The sequence below is a fragment of the Callorhinchus milii genome, unplaced genomic scaffold, assembly GCF_018977255.1.
Source record: "Callorhinchus milii isolate IMCB2004 unplaced genomic scaffold, IMCB_Cmil_1.0 Scaffold4, whole genome shotgun sequence".
Classification (NCBI taxonomy): Eukaryota; Metazoa; Chordata; class Chondrichthyes; order Chimaeriformes; family Callorhinchidae; genus Callorhinchus; species Callorhinchus milii.
Window position 1 is genome coordinate 74,483,967 of NW_024704745.1, and position 22,960 is coordinate 74,506,926.

The 22,960-nt window shown below is 43.2% G+C and overlaps 1 protein-coding gene across 2 annotated transcripts in view; it reads right to left on the minus strand.

The window, feature by feature from the left end:
- Window positions 1–5,176: 5,176 nt before the first annotated feature.
- Window positions 5,177–22,960, minus strand: part of LOC103177163 (F-box-like/WD repeat-containing protein TBL1XR1) — a 154,375-nt gene continuing 136,591 nt past the window's right edge. For both annotated transcript variants that reach the window (XM_007891201.2, XM_042333951.1), the window contains 9 exons: window positions 22,621–22,684; window positions 22,439–22,536; window positions 20,695–20,755; window positions 15,420–15,541; window positions 12,534–12,608; window positions 11,467–11,594; window positions 8,916–9,081; window positions 7,999–8,100; window positions 5,177–5,426 (listed from right to left, as the gene is read on the minus strand). In XM_007891201.2, coding sequence (XP_007889392.2) covers window positions 5,400–5,426; window positions 7,999–8,100; window positions 8,916–9,081; window positions 11,467–11,594; window positions 12,534–12,608; window positions 15,420–15,541; window positions 20,695–20,755; window positions 22,439–22,536; window positions 22,621–22,684 — 843 coding nt within the window. In that variant the 3' untranslated portion in view covers window positions 5,177–5,399. The remainder of the gene's footprint in view (window positions 5,427–7,998; window positions 8,101–8,915; window positions 9,082–11,466; window positions 11,595–12,533; window positions 12,609–15,419; window positions 15,542–20,694; window positions 20,756–22,438; window positions 22,537–22,620; window positions 22,685–22,960) is intronic.

Below are 22,960 nucleotides of genomic sequence, written 5' to 3' on the forward strand. Positions count from 1 at the left end.
AAGTTTGCAGGGCTATGGGGAGAGAGTGGGGGAGTGGGATTGAATTGGGTAGCTCTTTTCAAAGAGCCGGCAGAGACACGATGGGCCGAATGGCCTCCTTCTGTGCTGTATCATTCTATGATTCTATGAATCTCCTAAATAAAAAAAGATTGGTCACTCACTTCACAGCTGTTTGAGGGACATTGCTGTGTGCAACTTGCATTTATATAATAATAATAATCCTTGCATTTGATATTGTGCCTTACCACATCTTCGAGACATCACAAAGCGCTTCACAGAATATACTGTAAAGTGAATTGACTATATATTTTGTGAGTGAAATGCAGCAGGCAATTGCACACAGCAGTGTCCCACAAACAGTCGTGGATTGAGTAACCAATTTATTATTATTTTTTTTGAAGGAATTATTACTCCCGGGAATCAAATCCAGGTCTCTCGCTTGCGAGGTGTGTGCTCTAACCACTGAGCTACAGGACGCCACAATATAGCATCCTTCATGGGGGAGAGGGGGTAGCATCTTGGAGCACTTAAACACAGTCGCAGCACTTCATAATACATCCCCTGAAGTCTTTGGGACATCCATCTGACATGAAAGGCGCTATACCAAATGTAAAATGCCCATCCATTGCACCAACGTAACTTTAATGCACTGACCAGAAAGTCAGCCACAGAGAGAATAGACTGTCAAACAAGAGGTGTGGAAAACAACAAACATGATTACTGAGGTGGGAAATCTGGATTGAGGTCAGGAGATTTTAATTCCCCCAAAATTCAGAATTGAATACTTTCTAAAGGCACACCACACTGTGTGCGAGTGAGACAGCTGGCAGTAATCCAGTCGAGAGATTCAAGTGTTAAACCGAAAGTTTTCATTCGCAGCTATGGTATTGGTAAACATTTCTAACATGCAAAATACAGATTTTTTTAAAAAAATGCAATTTGTTTTAACTTTACTGGGTCGTCAAATTACCAATTTTACTTGAAATTAAGATTTTCTGGTACTTGCAGATGCTTCTCTCTGACCTACTATCCCCCTACCTACCTGCCTGTACCCTCCGTTCCTCTGGCTCCGGTCTGCTCCACATCCCCCATCCCAACCGCCCTACCATTGGTGGCCGGGCCTTCAGCCTCTCAGCCCCGAGGCTCTGGAACTCCATCCCCCAGTGCCTTCGCCGCCTCCTCCCTTTCCTCCTTCAAGGCTGGTCTCAAGACCTTTCTCTTTGACCATGGCTTCAGCTCCACTCTCGACTCTCTACCCACTCCTCGCTCCCTCCCTTCCCTCACCCTGACCATTTCTCCCCTGCTCGGGTCCTGACCCAACTGTACAGCGCCTTGGGATGTCCTCCCGACGTGAAAGGCGCTCTATAAATGGAATCTTGTTGTTCTTGTAAACGACACGTAAACGACATTCAAAATGACATGGCTGATTTTGAGACCTGCTTGTTTGGTGCTGGGGATGTGTTGCATTGTCAGAGGTGCCGTGCTTTGGATAAGGTGTTAAATAAAAGTCCCGTTTAGGTGAACGCTAAAGATCCCAATCCACTGTTCGAAAAGAGAAGGGAGTTTTTGCCAGTGTCCTGGCCAAAAATCTCCCAAATAAATTTGTGGGTAATCGCGGCAGCCCAACTGCGCACAGCAATGTCCACAAACAGCCGTGAAACGTATGACCAATTTTATTTGGAGGACAGGAAGACCTCGGGTTAATGCCCTATCCAGAGGACACCACCCCCAACAATGCTTTGGACTGTCAGTTTAGAGTAGTATATGTGAATTCAAGTCCAGATGCGGGACTTAAACCCTTAACTTTCTGACTCAGAGACAACCGTGGTTACCACTGAACCAAGCTGACACACCTAAAATAACATAACCTAGAGACAAATGCATTCTGGCACTCAGCTTCATGCATTTCCTTTTAAATTATTTTTGTGAATGACACATCAGACTTCTGTCTGAATACTAAGTTGCATTTCTGTGCTTGAAACCCACACTAGATTTCATTGAAAAAGCGACAAACCGTATTATTATTATGTAACTTGGCAGCCGATGGGGGAAAAACCAAGCAACCTTGTGTCTTTTAATTAAACATTGGAGGAAATGCATTCATTACAATCCATGAACTCTGCACATCAACTCCTGCCTGTGGCTCAGTAACCTTTTGAAAATGCAGTACATTTACATTTTTGTGATTGTGCAATAAACAGTGTTATAATACATGGCCCCCTTCTGTCAACATCTAGCGTTAAATAAAGCTAGACACATTATTTCTAGCAGTTTGCCATTACCAAACCATCATTGAATAGGGACTATCAGTGTATAGCAACCCACAATGTGTTGGAACGAACCATCATTGTGAAAGAAGTAAAAGACCAAAGAGTTATGCATTTCAGAACCGTTTCCTTTAATTTACTAGACTCAATTTTGCTAACCATTGTCTTCCACTTTACAGAGAGCTGACCAACAGTACAGTGTTCTTCACCAGAGTATTTTTCTCCTGCAATATTACAGGAAGGTGGCACCTCTGCTTATATTTTGCATGTGTGGTGTGATAGTGTTATTGAGTCATACCATCGGAGTTACCCATTGGGTTTATAATTTAGATTAGAGTATAATCCGCAGAAACAAGTTATTATTAGAAAAACTTAACCAGTTTGCTCTTTGCGATCATTTCAGGTTCAGGTTACAGGGGCTACTTAACATTGCAATAGCTCCAAATAACACGGTTCCCGGCAGTTCAGTAGAGTGCAATGGGGGATGTTGCGTGGTAGATTTTAACAGGTGCTATCTATTGGCTTCCAGCTTTTGGCTGCCTCTTGAAACGAGATTTCCGGTTATAGACATCCGATTGCCTCAGTGCAGTTGATTCACTAGAATGCCACGTGAGCTACAGAGGAAACCTTGTTACAGGATGAGCGACTGGGTTCAACAGCTCGATGTTTGTTTTTTTTGAAGCGCTCAAAAAGTGGTTGACTTCCAGGTTGCACTAAGGTCGAGGCCCCACATCTGTTGCGACCTTAAGACCCTATAGTTGGCCATTTTTGTCACCCAAAAGATGTCGCTGAAAATCAAATAAATTGCCCCTGTTCCCCACACACAAAAATCAAGGTAAATAAATATTATCCGTCTAAATCCTTCCTTCACCCTCAAAAAAATAAAAAATGAACATCAGGCAAGTCTAACTACATCGTACCTCGAACCTAATGCGCTTGAATCCCACACAACACAGAAATCCTTCCTGTGATGTTTTTCCAGTGATGTATTTGATACTGTACTAGCGATACACTGGTCTACAAATCCCTTCAGACCCTGGCACCTCCCTACCTTTCTGACTTGCGTTCTCCACACTCCACTACCCGCTGCCTCCACTCTGCTAGCTCTGGCCCCGTTTATCTCTTGTCCCCACCGCTCCACCATCAGCGGCCATGCTTTCAGCCCCAAAGCTTTGGAACTCTCTTCCCCAATCCCTCTGACTTGCTCCGTCCTTCCACTCTTTTAGATCATGATTGAAGACCTTACTCTTCAACCGTGCTTACGGTCACCTCCTCCATCGCCCCTGCCTCGGCGTCATTGTTTAGCGCTCCGAGACGCTGCCCTGTGTGAAGAGCACTATATAAATTGTTGTTAATACAGGGAACGGAAATAATGTGCAGCACAAGTCACTGCCATCATTTGGGTGGGGGGGGGGGGACTGCAAACAATAAAAGAAAAATCACAGAATCATATTTTCTAATATCAAAATATAGCAATTTATTCAAGACATTGAATATGATTTTTGATGATTTGATTTTGTTTAATGAGCACATGAGTTACATCACACATTCGGCATTAGAAGAAACATAAAAGGTCACATGATCTCCTCGGACCTAAACTCCTGAGAGGCTGCAAGGAGAAGTAACATAGTCTGGCTGACAGTCTGACACAGACAATAAAAACAACAGAAGCCAGAACACAGAGTTTTAACAAAGGAGCATTCTGCATAATGACGAGGAACATAGTCAAAAAACCCAACCAAGGACAAAACAAAGCAAACCCTTACATTAGACAAAGTGCACTTCACCTGGCTCTAAACAGCTTTGTTAGCAAATTTTTAAAAAAAGACCTAAAGCATGGCAATGAGATTAAAGAATTTCACCTGTTGTACAGTGTTAAGATGTCTCGTTTCTTGGATCGCTTTAAAACAAAGTGTCTACTAGGTTCGTGGTTTTGCCGTTCTGGCTGTTTTAAGGTCTGACGTGTGTTTAAAAGGTAGAAATTACAAATATTTATTTTGCTATCGTTTTTTTTTCTTCAAAAAATACACTGGGGGAAATCTTCCCGTCGAGTCTTTCTTTCCGTGTGTGAAGCTGATGAGTTCACCTTCTCAAATGTAAAGCACTTTTTTTTGTACACAGTTTCTCTGAAGAAGAAATGCCTTTCGAAAGATCATGACCTGAAGCACAATAATGTAAGCAAGTCTAACCAGCAGTTCGGAAAAAAAAATCTTTATGTTTGAAACTCCCTCCCCCCCATCCCCCCTCCCACTCCCGCCCCCACCCTCCCTCCCCCCACCCCCCCCTCCCCGCCCCACACACACAGATTCCTCCCTGCAGCGTCTAAAACAACCGTTCACATTCCAACCCTGGTAAAAGCTTCTTAGGAACCTACGTAATACTCCAAAAACATTTTTCTCTTTTTTTTAAAAAAAAACAAAAAAATCCAGAAAATATAAAGTGTTGCTATTACAAAGTTGCACATTATTTCACTGCAACAGAAACACAAATGTTAATTCGTCCTTTTCAGCAGCACTGTAGTGTCCAAACCAGAACGAGGAAAAGTACATGAAGGAAGGAAAAACTGTGTTATTTTCCTTTTTTATGTTTGTTTGATTTTTTTTTCTCTGCTTTGTGTCACTTTTTTTTGGTACATCACAGCAATCTGCAGTTTGGCACAATGTTCTCAGTCACTCTCGAACCATCAGCTTCCATTATCCATCCTCGCTGAAGTCCCCAACAGTGACTGACGCAGTTTCCTTGCCTGGCATTCCAAGGCTGAAGAGTTGAACTGGTAAAAACACCAACGGGTGGATCGGGTTTTCCATTTAGAGGGGCGAGCCCAGGAGAGGGGGGGGGGAGGGCGGGTGAGTGGGGGTGAGAAGAGGAAAGCAGGGATGGGGCAGAGGGAGGTGGGGGGGGGGGCTGAGGGGAGGAGGAGGGGAAGAGGTCTTGCAGACAACCAAAAAATTATTTCTTTTCATATATAAAAAATCAGAATTAAACTGACTGACAGGGAGAGCTGGTTTTACCATTCGTGTTAAAGTCAGTTTTTTTTGTGGTTCTGGAGCTGACACACTGTGAAGGAGCGTGCTTGCCACCCACACATTCACTGCCGGTCTAATCTTACATCCTGTCACCCTGCGCCATCTGCTATTTCCGTAGATCAAGCACGCAGACCTGTAAGACAAAAGAGGACCAATGAACCAAATGCAGGTAAAGAGCAAAGCCAGCCGGCTTCATGTGCCCCACCCCACCATCAGTTAATCTGCCCCCCGCTTTCTCTGCAAATCTATCCTAGTCTCTTCAATTTTCTCTCTCCCTCCCCTCGTTCAAGGCTCATGATGATATAACAATACAACAACAACAAGATTCCATTTATAGAGCGCCTTTCACGTCGGGAGGACGTCCCAAAGCGCTGGACAGTTGGGTCAGGACCCGAGCAGGAGGGAAATGGTCAGGGGGAGGGAAGGGAGGGAGCGAGGAGGGGGGAAATGGTCAGGGTGAGGGGAGGGAAGGGAGGGAGCGAGGAGGGGGTAGAGAGTTGAGAGGGGAGCTGAAGGCTCGGTCAAAGAGAAAGGTCTTGAGACCGGCCTTGAAGGAGGAAAGGGAGGAGGCAAGGCGAAGGCACTGGGGGATGGAGTTCCAGAGCCACCGATGGTAGGGCGGTTGGGGCGGGGGATGTGGAGCAGACCGGAGCCAGAGGAATGAAGGGTACGGGCAGGTATGTAGGGGGATAGTAGGTCGGAGAGGTAGGAGGGAGCGAGGCCGTGTATGGCCTTGTAGGTGAGGATCTTGAATTTGATCTTCTGGGGGATGGGGAGCCAGTGGAGGCGAGCGAGGGTGGGAGTGATGTGGTCCCGGTGCGGGACAGTACACGAGCTGCAGAGTTCTGAATGACCTGCAGTGTGGAGGGAGGTGCCGGGAAGGCCGGCGAGGAGAGAGTTCCCATAGTCCAGCCTTGAGGTGATAAAGGCGTGGACCAGAGTTTCAGCAGCGTGAGGGGTGAGGTAGTGCCGTAGTCTGGCGATATTCAGAATAATCCTTGCATTTGATACAACGCCGTATCACGTCTTCGAGACACCTCAAAGCTCTTCACAGAATATACTGTAAAGTGAATTGACTGTATATTATGTGGGCGAAACTCATGTCAAACAAAATGTATCTCATTGACAAGTGTGTTTGGTCATCTTTTCCCTCAGCTCCCACCCCAGCTTGCTTTGCTTTCCATTGAGAGCATTGTCTGGTCTGGTCCAGAATTTTGGCCTGCAGAGTTAACAGATGCCAAGTGGGTAGAACCCAAGCTCCCAATCACTGGTTTGTTCCTCCAAGTCCAGCCGATAAGCCAAGCTGGCAAATCTGTCATCAACAGTACCTGGGGAGTATTGTGGACCTGCCTGGCTCAGGAACCAGACTAAAAAGGTTGTCACAGAAAACTGACACGATCTTGTGAGGCCAGCTGAGTCCCACGGTGCCTCAGTCTCCAATCTCTTGGCCTTTGAAACTCGCTTCCAAAGCCTATTAGCCTCACTTTCTCTCTGCCTGCCTTCAAAACACTCCTAGAACACATTATTATAAAGCGCTCCGAGACGCCATCCGGCGTGCAGGACGCTATATAAATGCAAGTTGTTATTGTTTTATTGACGTTTTTGGTCAATATCCTTAAATCTCTCTTCCCTGTCCTGTGTTCCCTGAAGTGCTTTATGAGGTTCATTCCTCACGAAAGGAGCCATATAAGTGCAAGTCGCTGCCTCTCAGTTTTGGTCTCCCCTTGTTGATGAGAAATCTTCAGCTCAGGCTCCTGTTCCCTTGGCTTTTAAGTCACCCACAATGCAAACGCTCAGCACATTCTCTAGTTGTAGTAACGCCAGCACCCATCTCGCTGACAGCTCACTGGTCTAAGCTCCTATGGATGACTGCGCAGAGCTCCACTTTACTATGGCAACCCTTTTTTTCCCCGTTAATTGTGGCCAGAACACCCATTGTTACTATGGTAAATGCAACAAAGCATTTCTTTAGAAGAGTCCAAAATATGGGACGTTTAACTCCTTCCTTCCGAGTTCCAAATAAAGTGGTTATGAATACCGTAGAGCAGGCAGATTAGTGAGAGGAACGTTCACTCGATTCAGAGTTAGTTACACCTCATTGTGTTTTGAGTGAATGAATAATAATAATAATCCTTGCATTTGATATAGTGCCTTATCACGTCGTTAAGATGTCTCAAAGGGCTTTACAGAATATATTGTAAAGTGAATTGACCGTATATTTTGGTGGATGAAATGCATGAAAACACATTGTGGCTGTGGATTGTGCTGCATTTGCAATACACAGAGTGTTACGGCACGCAAACAAGTCATTTTTGAGTCTGTGACAAACCCACACCCCCCAGTACTGCATTGGTGTGTCAGCTAAGACTATGTTAGTTAGCTCAAGTCCTGACGTGGGTTAACCACATTTTTGATCGATGTAATAATTATCACTGCCAAAAATTATTGCAAATCACACCGGTTTCGTCACCCATTGTTTTTCTTTCTACCGTGAAACAGTCAGCTAGGCATTTTTGGTTGAATGTCTTTCAATAATTACCCTTTCGATACCTAAGCTGCTTTGAGGCAGCCTTCCAGCGTGAAAGGCCCTATATAAATGTAAATTGTATTGCACCTGATATAAAAAAAGCTTCTTTTTGACGCTAAATAAAGAATTCCTCCAGTTTAAAGGGAAGAATGAAAATGAACCCACTGCAGATACTTACAGAACCATCTGATGCGCTCGCTCCCACTTTGTCCCCTGATGCATTCCAACAGACCTCAAAGATCCCTCCGGTCCCTCTGTAGCTGTGTACTAGAGCCCCCGTCTATACAAAAGAAGAAAGCAGTGAAGTTTTGTAGTGCCTCGTCACTTTGAATTCTCTCAAAACTCTTTACAGTAGTTGCTGACGACAGTAGTGACTATTTTTTGTCAGCTAATGCAGCAAGCATTTTACACACAGCAAGGTCCCAGAAGCAGAACACAGAGAAAAACTCCTTTTTTCGAATAGTCAAGTAGGGAGTTCGTATCTTCCTGAAAAATAGGCACTGGAGTGTCAGTCGAGACTATAAACTCAAGTTCTGACGGGGAACTTGAACTCACAACCTTCTGACCTTGAGTGCAAACAACCAAGCCCCTGCTGATAAAGCTAAAGACAGGAGTTTCAATCCACACCTGTCCTCTTTGCACACTGCAGACAACACAGCTGACAGAAAGGTTACGTTTCAAGCTAACAATTCGCAATTATAATAATAGTAATCCTGGCTTTTGATATAGCTAGCGCCTTATCACGTCGTAGAGACATCTCAAAGGGCTTCACAGAATAAACTGTAAAGTGGATTGACTGTACATTTTGTGAGCAAAACGCGGCAGCCAATTGCGCACAGCAGTGTCCCACAAACAGTCGTGGGTTGAGGGACCAAATTATTATTGTTATTTTACAGCTACACTGTAGACAGTTGACAACCTTCGCATGCATTACTAAGCAAACAGGACCAATAGTGAAAAGTTTCAATGCAAAAGCCCTGATCGACAACCAGTCATTAAATGTCAAAAGCAAAGCCACATGTTGTAGCTCCACATGACTCCAAGCACCACATTCCCAAATGTGACTATCGCCAGTAAATGTCATGCCAGCATTACCTGAGTGTTCCATATATGGACACATTTGTCAAAAGACCCACTGGCTAGATATTTGCCGTCAGGACTGAAGGCTACACTGTAGACAGGTTCTTGGTGCTTGGTTAAGGTGTGAAGGCAAACTCCTCTTTCCACATCCCATAGGCGGACAGTTGAGTCGAATGAAGCACTGAAAAGTAGAAGAATCCAAATTATGGAAACAACCTGATCTCCCTCTATGTCCTTTGACACTCTAACTCAGGTCCACGATATCGATCGCTTCAACTCTCTTAAGTGCAGGTCAGCAAGTCTGTCATAGGGAAGTAAACTAATAATAAAAATAATAATACGATAATCGTGGGATTGAATTGGAAGCTTTTTTCAAAGAGCTGGCACAGACCCGATGGGTCGAATAGCCTCCTTCTGTGCTGTATAATTCTATGATCCTAATCCTTGCATTTGATATAGCGCCTTATGATGTCATCGAGACATCTGAAAGCGGTTCACAGGACATAATGTAAAGTGGATTAACTCTGTATTTTCTGGGCGAAACACGGCAGATAGTTGCGCACAGCAACGTCTCACAAACTGAAACATAAAGGTAACTACATTTTTAACTTATACAGTTTTGTCCAACAGAGCTCACTGTAGAACAGGTGGATTGAGTAGTTAAATAATTAGCTCGAAATAAGTTTTGCTCTTTTTGTTTTGCATCATCACACAACACTCATCACACAACTCTGATCACAAGTAAACCAAAGTGGCTTAAGCATACTGATATTTTACCTCTCAAGATGAGTTTTGTCTTAAAACCAGTTCCTCTTGGGGATGGTTCTACAGGAAAACCGTCCACAATTCAACCTAATTTACCAATCTCATTCAGCAAGGTACTTAATGATAAAATAATAACAATCCTTGAATTTGATATAGCGCTTTTGAAGTCTTCTAGACATCTCAAAGCGCTTCACAGAATATACTGTAAAGTGAATTGACTGTATATTTTGTGGGCGAAACGCGACAGACAATTGCTCACAGCAGTGTCCCACAAAGAGTCGTTGATTGAATGACCAAATTATTATCATTTTTTTTAAGGGATTATTATCCCCGGAAAAGCAATCCGCCAATCGACTAACAACCGGGTTCCTACTTACTGCTAGGTAATCAGAGGGGTGGGGAATAAGGAAACTTGCCCAACATTTTGCCCTGCCGGGAATAGAACGCAGGTCTCTCACTTGTGAGCCGAGTGCTCTAACCACTGAGCTACAGGACTCCACATGTGTGTGAAATGAAAACGTCTCACTGGTGTAGTGTAGTGCAGGGCAGGGGGTGTGGGAGGTGGGGTGTGCTCTAAGGATCATGCCAACCTTTGCCATTCCAGGGTTAACATGGAAAACATTCAGCCAATTAATAATAATGATAAAAATAATCCTTGCATTTGATGCAACTAGGATTCATGGTAATATGACAATTAAGTTTTATTCATAAATTTATTAGATGATGCCAGATCTTTTAATCCCAACACTCCGCCGTCTTGTCACACCCCTTAAGGCCTTTCGTATTTAGGTCTGCTATTTTCCAGTGTATTTGCTGTGCGCATAAAAATCACCTAAGAATGTTTTCTACGAAGCTCCTTTGGAATTCCTTCTTTAAGGAATTCTGTCGGCTTTGTTAATGTGCCCTTACAATTTAACACTGGTATTCAAAAGCAGAGACAGCAAGGAAGGGAGGCAGGAATAATAGGAGCCAGTAAAAATAGCCTGCAAAACAGAGATAAATTCTCTTCGGCTGAAGCTGACTGGGGAATGTAAACCTGTTCTCATTGATGGAAGATAACCAAAGGTTTATTGTAATTGAAGAGGAAAAAAATTTCATTTTTACGGGACCTTATCACGTCAAAACATTTCAAAGAGCTTCATGATTCAGAGTGACTATGATTCATGGTAATATGGTAATTACGGTCAAGTGTAGCGAGCGACTTTTATGATGAACACAGCAGCCTTTTTACATACAACATCTCACCAAACAGCCATGAGGTGAATACTCAATTAAACTGGAGGATTGTTAGCCAGAACACCAGGAGAAACTCTCATTTTGAATTGTGTTATGGGAATCTTTAGTATCCACCTAAAAGCCACCACCTCATGTTGAGGTTTTATCTGAAGGACAGCACCTCAGACAAATGTAGCACTTCCCCAGCAATGCATTTTACCATCAGCCTGAACTATCCAGACATAGGGCTTGAACCCCCAATCTTTACTACAATCTACCATGTGCCAGCCTGGCTCAGTTGGTAGGACTCTTTCCACTGAGTCTGAAAGTTTTGGAGGTGTGGTGCCTTGGATGAGACGTTAAAACAAAGCGCTCTCTGCCTGTTCAGGTGGATGTTAAGGATCCCACGGCACTATTCACAAGGATTGGTGAAGATGCGCATGGAGTGGTGATGTAGAGTCTAAACTCCGGCATTTGACTGGTTGGATCGAATGGCCTGTTTTAGCATTGAAACATTCTGTGTAATTCTAGATGAATAAAAAAGGACCAATTGTTCTTGAAATAACATAAAGTGAGCCAAACCTACCTGGCTAACATGATATAAGAGTTAGGGTTGTTGGTGCCTGGGCCAGTAGGACTCCATTTTATAGTGTAGATCTCCTTATTGTGGGCCTGCAAATCATGTACGCACGTGTCCTGCTTCATGTTCCAGATCTGTACAGGAAAAACACAGGAAAATTGACCATCTCTTGAGAAAATTTAGGAGGACCTACAGCAGAGGGCAGTAAGAATGTGAAACTCGCTGCCCTAAGCGGTGGCTATACATTTAAGAGGAAGACAGATGAGGGAGAGGGGAAGAGAAAAGTATGGGAGGGAATAAGTAGTGGATGAAGACTCATGTGGAGTATAAATTGGCTCAGACTAGTTGGGCCAAATGCCTGTTTCCATGTTGTATATTCTATGTAAACCTATGTAAACACATTTGCGCCTTTGAGCTCTGGCTAAAGATTAAATGCCAAAATGGTAAATAATGATATATCCCCAGTAAACAAGACTGCAGAACCAGAAGTGAATGCTACTCCTCTCTGTGAAGGAAAAAAGTGTCTGGGAAATCCTGCCCTTACCAGAAACGACAACATTCCTTCTAATAAAATGACGTGATACAAAAAATACTTAGCGGGAGGAATAAAAAGGTAGACGTTCTCATGCATTAGATCAGGGGGGAGGGCAACCTTTTGGCTACTGAGGACCAGAGGCCAGATTTGAGAAACATCCGCAGGCTGCAGAAGCAATATTTTATCCTGATCCACCAGTCCTATCGGCAAGGGTACTGTCTCTGATTTGCTTGGGGCCTGCGTGTTGTCTGTATTTTCTCATCCAACACAATGCAGTTGGAAATGGTTCTCGTGCTGCATTAAATTATCCCCTGGGCCGGATGTGGCCCATGGGCTGCCAGTTGGATCACCTTGCATTCGATTACTGACTAAACACTATGGAATAACAGGCATAGAGAAATGGGGCCTTGCTCGTTTCACTAGACTGCTGTTTTGGCGAGGTGACTATGAGCCCTTGGTTTTTAAGCAAAGCACAGCTTATGTGTCGATTTATTGGAGGAGCCGATGAGGGATTCAAACCATAATTCGATTGTCCTACCTTCAGTGTCATGTCGTCTGAGCAGGATGCTAGCAGCATACCAGATGGGTCCCATTTGATAGCATTTACTTCATTCTGAAAACATAAAAGAGCAAGCAGTGAACAATCTGCAAGGCCAACCTTCACCTGAAGAGGGTGACATTTTGCCTTCAAAGGCCGGGACAATGCATTAACTCCAGCAGCACAAATCGAAAGTTCTTTTAGAGGGAATAAATTTCACTGAATTTTTACCGTCTTCCTCCGCACTATCCCCGCCTTTGTTTATTTTCTATTGCGTTGTCGTTATACTTTTGCTTCCCATTTGTCAGTTTGTTTTGCGACTGAACAGACAGGGAGCTGGACTACACTGCCAAATCAACAGCAATAGATCTGGACCAGTTATAAATAATAATCCTTGCATTTGATATACGCTTTTCACGTCGGGAGGACGTCCCAAAGCGCTTCACAGAACACACTGTAAAGTGAATTGACTATATTTGTGGGCGAATGCGGCAGACAATTATTATTAGGCGTGTGGAGTAAGGAAACTTGCCCAAGGTTTCGCCCTGACCTGCCTGGAATTGAACTCAGGTCTCTCGCTTGCAAAGCGAGTGCTCTAACCACTGAGCTACAGGACTCCACATTCTGGGAGTCCACTCCAGTTCTGGGAGTAGATCATGTCAAGCGAGGAAACTTCCTGGGTCGGAGGGGCGCACTTCAGTTACTGTCAGGAGTCGCTATTTGTAAGTTACTGTTATCAATGTCCCCCCGCAATATATGACCCCAGTATAACTGATGAACATCCATTTTAATTTTTAACAGTATCAAAAAAATCAGTGGTTAAGTGTAAAGATTTATGAGGGGGTATTTAAGGGGTTAACTTCCTCTGATTAGAAAATTATATTTGCAATTTGAGCGTAGAATGAGAGTTTGCCCCCATCGGTGCACACGAATAATAAGTCAGTTGTGTCCCCATCACCAGAATACCATCTGCTCTAATCATTATTGCTCTCATCACTGAAATAAAACCATTCAGTATTAAGGATTGGCTTTAACATCTCTGTTTAGTATACGTCAGAGAAGCAATTAAATTTGTGCTTTATCTCCAGGCTATATTCCCAAATCGGTACAGTTTATTTCAGTTCAAACCAAATCCCTTGACGTCATCCTTGGCTGTGTAGTGTTTTTGTCATGCAGCACCTCGATTAGCAAGTACAGTTCTGGTTATCACGAGAGGCTATCATGGCCCTAGAGGCATTGCAAAGGAGAGCAAGTAGGTTGGCTGGTCCTTGCTGTTAGCAGGATGAGCTGATGGAAAATGACTGGATTAACTGGGGCTCTTCAGCCTTGCAAAGGGACATCCCAGAGAGACTTTACAGAGGTAATAATAATAATAATCCTTGCATTTGATAGAGGATCCTTTTTACGTCATTGAGACGTCTCAAATCGCTTCAAGAATATAATGTAAAATGGATTGACTGTGTATTTTTTGGACGAAACGTTGCATCCAATCTCGCATAGCAGTGTCCCACAAACACCCATCAATTGAATGACAATTAATTATTTTATTTATTTATTTTGAAGGGATTATTACCCCCGGAAAGCAATCCACCAATCGATTAACAACCGGCTTCCTACTTACTGCTAGGTAAACAAAAAAGAATAAAGCTTGGTATTCAAGATAGTTAACAGGAATGGAGACAGCAAATATCAAAACTACCCTTTTGGATATGCAGAGGCTGTAGGATAGAGGGCAGAGGTTGAGGGATGTGAAGGACACGTTTAGGATAAACACTGACAGGAAAATATATCTTTATAACGGACAGGTAACCAAGAGCCAGAACAGGGAGAGTGGTTCTGTATACAAAACAGTTTTGGTGCTGTAATAAGAACAACAACCAGAATTTACATTTATATAGTGCCTTTCATGTCAAAAGGATGTCTCAAAGCACTTCACACAGCCGGCTGGCTGTGAGCTCAAGCTGGGAGGCAGAGTTGAAGAGGAGAAAAAGTGGCGGTAATCACAGTGGAAGAGACGGGTCTTCAGGCAGATTTTGGAGGCAGGAAGAGGGGGGCGGGAGGTGGAGGGAATCTGGGATGGAGTTCCAGAGAGTGGGAGTAGAATGGTTGAAAGCTGCCCCACATATGGTGGAATGAGGTGGTTTGGGCGGAGGAGATGAAGCAGAGAAGCATTGGGGCAGGAGGGTCACAGCAGGGAGGAGTGCTGGAGAGGACATAAGCTGCAGAGTTCTGGATGGTCTGGGAAGATGGGGAGAGCTAGCTTTATAATAATAATCCTTGCATTTGATACAGCACCTTATCACGTCTTTGAGACGTCTCAAAGCAGTTCACAGAATATATTGCAAAGTGAATTGACTGTATATTTTGTGGGCGAAACGTGGCAGCCAATTGCGCACAGCAATGTCCCACAAACAATCGTGGATTGAGTAAACAAATTAGAATTTGCCTTAGATGAAATGGTTTAGAGGATGTTTATGGGGACAATTCTTGGGGTCTTGTGATTGTTTATTTAGCCAGAAACGATGAAAGAGAAGCGGCGATTTGTATTCCGAAGAATTTGATAATAAAAGTTTCTTTCAATTGCAGCAAAGGCTTTATCACGCTAGAAATATACTGATGTATTCTTATGTTCTGCCACAAGGAAAAGGAAGTCATTTCATTTTAATGCAAAAACACTGCAATAGAAAAGGGAAATAGGAGCACAGAATCTTATACATTTTCTATAGCAAAATCACCTTCTGATCATCTAATGCCAATGAAATAATAATTATTATGATAATATTATTAATAGCAAAATGCACAGAACAATGCTTTTCAGGCTGAATGGTTTTGGCAATGGGAACACTTGCTTTTCACACTCACTCATGAGATTGACTTGTAACTTACTGTGTGTCCTTGGAATGTTTTGACTGGACGATCACAGCCAAGTCTGCACACGTGAATGCACATATCCGTACTGCAGGATGCAAACGTAGTGTTGTTCTGCCAGTCCACATCCAAGGCAGGAGCTGTCAAAATAGCAGCAAACTAAACATGAGGTGCTGTGCCTGCAGGAATCCCGTCAACAGCATACGTAATGATAATAATCCTTGTGTTTGATCAGGCGCCTCATCACGTCAAAAGGACGTCTCAAACTGCTTCATAGGAATTACTGTGATAGTGGAGTGACACGGTCTTCTTAGGGAAATGTGGCAGCACAATTGCGCACAGCAGTGTCCCACAAACAGCCATGAAATGAATGGCCAATTTTATTTGAAGGATTGTTGGCCAGGACATCGGGAGAAGCTCCCTTCTCCTTTCAAATAGTGCAATGGGATCTTTAATGTCCACCTGAACAGGCAGACGGGACCTTGGGTTTAATTTGACGTCTCATCTGAAGGACGGCACCTCCGACAATGCAACACTCTCCCAGCATAGCCCCGATGTGAGAAGATGCTTCGCGAAATGTAATGATAATTATTTTTGTAATAAACAATTAATGACAGAAGTAGACCCGGGAGATCATCCGAAAAGAATATTGCATTAAATGAATCTTAAGGTTCGTTCGCAAATCTGCAGTATTGTTTCAAGTTTTTCTCCTGAGCAGAGGAAGTTAAGGAGGACGGTGAGGGGAGGGTAATAAAAAATTTTAATTAAAAATTGTGAATGGCGTCTAAGGGGAAATGGAGGGAGACAATTGTCACTGATCGGCCAGTCAGTAACTGGAGGATGTTACACTTACTTACAAATCAATTCACACTCCAGCACCTCCCTACCTCTCCAACTTGCTGACACCCCTCTCCACCACTCACCCACTTTGCTCAGTTGGCTCCAGCTTTCTGTAAATCCATCATCCCCTCCGTTCTGCCATCGGTGGCCATGCTTCCAGCCACTCAGCCCAAAAACTAGAACTCTGCCTCAATCCCTGTGCCTTGATCCCTGTGCCTTGCTCCCTCCTTGCCAGTCTTTAGATCACATCTTTAGATCACATCTAAAGACTTTCGTCTTTGGCCTATTGTCATCTCCCCTCTCTCCCCAGTTCAGAGTCAAGTTCCATTATTGTTAAGCCCTCCCCATGTGAAGGGCGCTACATAAATACAAGTTGTTGTTGTAAATTGAGGATTACCATCAGACAAAAGGGAGTTTTTTTTTTGTGATCCAGTAATATGGTATGGCTTGGAGTGATCCCAATGTGCGCACTGGGTGTAACTGCTAGAGTTTAACAAGATAAAACAGCACAGCTTGCCAGTCATTGCAGTCAGGATCATCTTTATAATAATCCTTGCATTTGATATAGTGCCTTAACACGTCTTCGAGACGTCTCAAGGCGTCTCATATTTTGAGGAGAAGGACTAAAATTAAGAAGGGTGGAAAAATCAGTCCAAGGAAGCATGCATTGAAATTACTTTCGAATTGGGTGTATGTTTGTGATTGCCACTAGATGGGGTTATGATGACAGCCTATGTTTCACTGCTGTCTCTGCTCACTGTTAAAACATTTTGATGAGCAAACTGTTTAACTGAACATTCTGTTCGCTTATAATGCTGTCTCCAGAATGTGCCCTGTGAGCATTGTCCAAAGACTCAGTGGGGAGTTTAGTGTTGTTCAGAATGCTATTGAATCCGACTAAAATGTTCTGACCTGACTTCTCTCTCCCTCAGGTGGGCATGAGAATGTACGTGGGCAGAGGAAATTATGTCAGTAAGCCCTAGCGCACAGATGTGACAGACAAAACACGTGAACTCGCTTTTGTGCTATTAATATTCACTGATCTGCTCTCCAGCTTTTGCTGTGATGTGGTCCAATTGCAATGAACTGTCTGTGTGAACGTTTCCTGTCTGGGCAACTTCGTACAAGTGACACCACGTGACTTGATCACAATCTACACTGGGAGCAGGAAGCTGATCCATCATGCCATATGACAAATATTACCAATAATCATTATATTCGACTGCAAACTACAGCTTACAGCAAGATCCAGTGAAGTGCTTTGAGACAACAACAACTTGTATTTATATAACAGTCTTCACGTAGGATAGTGTCTTGGAGCACTCCACAGTGATATCCTCTTGAACTGAAAGGATTGAAACTCTCTTTTCAAAACAGTGTCATTGGATCTTTAATATCCCCCTAAACAGGCAGATGGGACTTCTCATCCGAAAGGGAGCACCTCTACTGAGATAGCCCTTCTTCCCAGCACTGGATTGGAGTGCAGGTCTAGACTATGGGTCTCAAAGTTCCAACAGTGAGGCTAGAACTTGCAACCTATTATTATTAGTTTTACCAAACACACATAACGCATTCAAATTTCCGTCTAAGTGTAATTGCAATGCCGATAAAGGCATTATAACTGTTGAATCCTGCAAGCGACAGATAGAAAATAAGCTCTCTTCACGGGAATTCTCATGGGATTCAAAATGAGTTGAAGTCAATATCCCTGGCCACTGAAGGACAGCAAGCACGATGAGGGGAGCGTGCAGTGGGCAAGTTGAGAGCGGATGCGATAATAATCCCTTTTAAAAAAATAATAATAAGCACGACTGTGCAGGGACACTGCTGTGCGCAATTGATTGCCACTTTTCGCCCACAAAATATACGGTCCATTCACTTTACAATATATTCTGTGAAGCGCTTTGAGACGTCTCGAAGACGTGATAAGGCGCTATATCAAATGCGAGGATCATTCATTTATCCAAGTTAATTTGCACCTCTAATAACGTGTGTTACCAAGGACGCAACAAGATCACTTTTGTGCTGCAATTGGGAGCGCGTGAGCCAACCGAGAAATCGTATTCCAAGATCCTGCTGAAACATTTCATAAGGTTCTGATAAGCGGTGTGTGGGGCATCTCTTTAACTGTGACAGTTCCAATCATTCCTGGAACACAGTCTGCCACCCAGATCTCACTGTGCCAATTGGATCGTTCCTTCACAACGTTCTAGCTTACTAATCTAGTAAACGTCAGTTCAAATACCAGACATTCAATTCCCCTGTTGCAGCTCAGATCTAATTTGTCTATTTATAGCAGCTACATTTCTTGGAAATGTTCAGAAAAGTGTCAGTTTCTAATCAGAGGCCAGGCTCAAGGTGTTTTCAAGCAGTTTTGTTTTTCGCACCTAGACGCACTGTTTTCGTTGCTCCCTTTTCATCAGAGATGCAAATCAGAGAACTTGAAGGAGCAAATGTTGATCAAAAGGCTGTAATGGTTAGTATATCGATACAAAAATCATTGTTCAGGGACTTGAGAGACAGATACTGTACATGGGAAGTAATGGTGTTAAGGAGGCTGGAGAAAAGGGGACAAAATGAGATCAAAAGAGTTGCTGTGATCTTAGAAACTAGTGGAAGAGGCTTGACGGGCTGAAATGGACTGCTCCTGTTTCTAGAGTCTATATGGAGATGTCCCCAAAGATAGGCTGACCATGTGTCCCTGATTTCCGGGGATAACAACAACAACAACGATAGTCCTCGCATGAGGTACTGTGTCCCTGGCCAAATTTGCCCTGCCTCGAGTTCAGCATCAAACTGAGCAAGAGCAATAACATTCTAAAATAGATCCGTTCATCAGAGAAACACAGCCATTAATCCAACATGCTTGTCCGGTAACTGCCAGCATCGGGAATTGTGGTGAGTTCAATTTTTTTAAATATGTAGCCCCAGATTTGGTTTACATAATATAGTCGTCATACTTGGCTCCGAGGCCCCCTGTTATTGGCAAGCATGGCTACATTCACTGTGGAGGCTGACAAGATATGGAGAATGAACGATGGGGGTCAAGCACTCAAGCACTCCAAGATACTACCTCGCGTGAAGGCCGCTACGTAGACGCAAGTTGTTGTTGTACTGTAGGGGCGCACGTAACCCCGATAGAAGGAAATAAAATTTTAAATATCTTCAGTAGAGGGGGAGGGAAAAAATTGGCTTGACACAGAGAGAGAGAGCGAGAGAGAGAGAGACAAATGGAAAGGAATATTGGAACAACACTGAAGCCCATTTGACTTGAGCGTGATATTTTTTCCCTGCAGTGGATTTACACTAAACAGGCCCCATGGTAACACAGCAATATGAGGAAAACAAGCGTTTGTGCCAAATGAACGCAGCTAATACACTGAATTGAACTGAAGATTCAACAAAATGTCAACAGTGCTAATTTACGAGCAACCTGAACTGAAGGGTAGGGAAGGCAGCGTCTCTCTAATATTAATTAGGTATCACAGATGTGGCTATGACCCACACTTTCGTCACGTGAATCAAAATTAAATGAGCTACTGTGCATGCACAGCATGGAATAAGACTTATTGAAAATGTGAAATAACATTACTATCAATTCGTATTGTAAATGGCAGAGCGAGAGAATAATAAACTGGATGTAGAGAATTAAAAGTGTAAACAATGTTCACTATAAGTGCTGACAGATAGGCCTGTTGTGTGCAAGTCACGGTTAGGTAATTATTTTACTGGCGGAAAGCTGCCTGGGCTGAACGTTTTGTGAGCGCATTATGTCCACGTTAATACTGTGAGTTATTAATGAATTTGCTTTGAAAGGGCATCTGCTGATACCACAAATGTGATTTTGAATTACCGCATCATTTTCAAATAGCTATTAGAATAATTTGTAAATCATTACCAGCCATTTGGAAATGCTCACATTGCAATTTTTAAAACTGCACAGTAATAGAATTATACTACTACTACTAATAATAATAGTAATAACCTCTGCGTTTGATTCAGTGTCGAATCACGTCAAACATGTTAAAAGTGCTTCACGGTTGTGACTTTTAAAGATAGCTACTTTGTATTTGTAAGCAAATGGGGCAGACGATTTTGAACATAGTAAAGTCCAGCCACAACAACAATTTCTAATTATACAGTGCCTTACACATTGGAAGGAAGTCTCAAAGCACTTTACACAGATGACTGGCAGTCTGAGCTAGCTTCGGCGGATAGCTGAGTAGAGGAGGGTAAAAGTGGTCAAAAATGTGATTTTAAGGCGAGTTTAAAGCCAGGTACAAGACTGCCTTTTGATTTACAGATCATTTGGAAACTCCCAAACAAAATGGATTGTGCAAGCCTGACTGCCTTGACAGGAATGTGATGATTAAGTGACGTCAAGATATCTGTAGGTGCGTGGGAATAGACATGCAAACTCCGCCACACATTTGAAAAAAGTGGTTCTTTTTACCAGAGTGGAATGGAAACTGCTGTTTGGCTTCTCCTGTGTGAGCGTCCCAAATTATTGTCGTCTGAAAGAAAAAAAAACTTTTTAAAAATAAATTTCAGAAAGAGAATAATAATAATCCTTGCATTTGATATAGCGCCTTATCACGTCTTCGAGACATCTCAAAGCGCTTCACGGAATATACTGTGAAGTGAATTGACTGTATATTTGTGGACGAAATGTGGCAGCCAATTGCCCACAGCAGTGTTCCATAAATAGTCGTGGATTGAGTGACTAAATTATTGGGTTTTTAAAAACATTTTTTCAAGGGATTATTACCCTGGAAAAGCAATTTGCCAATCGACTAACATCCAGGTTCCTACTTTATGCTAGGTAAACAGAGGTGTGGGAATTGAACCCAGGTCCTCTCGCTTGCCAGGTGAGTGCTATGTGTTAGAATATGTACACCATGGGTTGAATGGCCTCCTGTGGTGTCGTAGACAAGATGTATTCATCTCCAGCTACTGCAAATGGAACAAAGGGCTCTAGGTTGGCAGCATGGTTTAACAGGATTGGGCGATTTATGAATCCGAGGCGTGCAAACAGGAATTCGGTTAGCGTTAGCACGTCACACTGATGGGAGAGGTTTCCTCTCCGACCCACTTCCACATCCAGAGCAGAGTTCCAGTGGGAATTCTATCAGGATTCCCCAGTCGTGCAGCAATTGTAGACCCCATTATCTCTGCACTTGCTGCGAGTCTTCTTTCAATAATATTATTATTAATAATAATTTATTTTGTAACATTGCGCATCTGTTCCCCAAATCCAAATTGCAAGCCAAGCTCTGCACACAATAAACACGCTCTTTATCCCTCAGTAGGGTTACGTGGATTGCATTAACTTCCATTTGCTGTATTTCTATTTCTATTTGAGAGGGAAACAGCAATTTAACTTTTATATATTTTTTTTAAAAATCGAGCTGTGGGGACGACATTTAAAACATTCCGAAGCGCTTTTATGTTTTAAGATAAGTAAAGCAATGCAACGGTTCAGTGGAAATTTGAAGGAAACAGAACGTTTAGAAAATGCGACCACCGCAATAATGCATAAGTCGGAAAGGAAGCCTACAATTTTGGTATTTGCGGTAAGCGATAAGTTATCATCTGGTCAACTGCAGTCTAAGCATCTGTCAGAACTGCCCTAAGCAATGCAAAAGACTGAGAGGCTTAGCCAGAGATTTAATACTGAAGACGTTCCACTGTTGCCAGCCCAACCCGAGGCATGAGAAATGAGGAAGCGAGGAACCCTCCAGTGTATTAGGTCTACATTATATCCGGTTGTGAAACCATACATTAAAGGCTATGCTGGTTTTGACTGTGCCTTCAGCTCCCCTCTCGACTCTCTACCCCCTCCTCGCTCCCTCCCTTCCCTCCCCTCACCCTGACCATTTCCCCCCTGCTCGGGTCCTGACCCAACTGTACAGCGCCTTGGGACGTCCTCCCGACGTGAAAGGCGCTCAATAAATGGAATCTTGTTGTTGTTGTTTCAGTATGTGGGGCTGAAATACCTTTCTCAGCAGTGATCTCATAAATACAGTGCAATGTCACTGTACGAGACTCCCCTGATCACTTTATCATCGGAGGGAAATCGACCCAATGAATGAAGAAAATGATTTCTCAATGGACTTAAATTTTGACTTACACTGATGCTCTACAAAGCAACCAGTTAGCATGGACAAGGATACAAAGATGCCATCATCCGTTCTTACCTTATCAACGCCTGCGCTCAGAATATAGTTTCCCTTCTTGTTCCATTTTAAAGCAAAGATGGGACCTTTATGTTGTCCGAGGGTGCTTGCGAGATTGCCTGGAAGAAAATATTCACAAGTCAAACCAAAGCAATCCTGATGTCCTGTCGGTTTTAAAGTTCTAGTTGAAAGTGATTCCTTACCGTCTTTTGTCCATATCCTTGCAAATCCATCGTAGGACCCTGTAGCCAACAGCGTTCCGTCACTCTGTTTGGAAGAAAGTTAAAAGGTGAGATGTATAACACGAGGGAGAAGGGAATAATGTGCAGGAGAAGGGAAGTGAAGGGTATGGGAGGGAGTAAGGAGTGGGTGGGGACTCATGTAAGTATTAACACCAGCATGGACTGTTTCCGTGCTGTACAATTAATGTAAATCGATGCATGATTCGGGCCTTTGATACCTCAATAGATCCTCTAAGACACATAGGAGCAATAAGACTGAGGATGCGATGAACTCAAAAGGGTTTAACGTGTGATGTGTTAA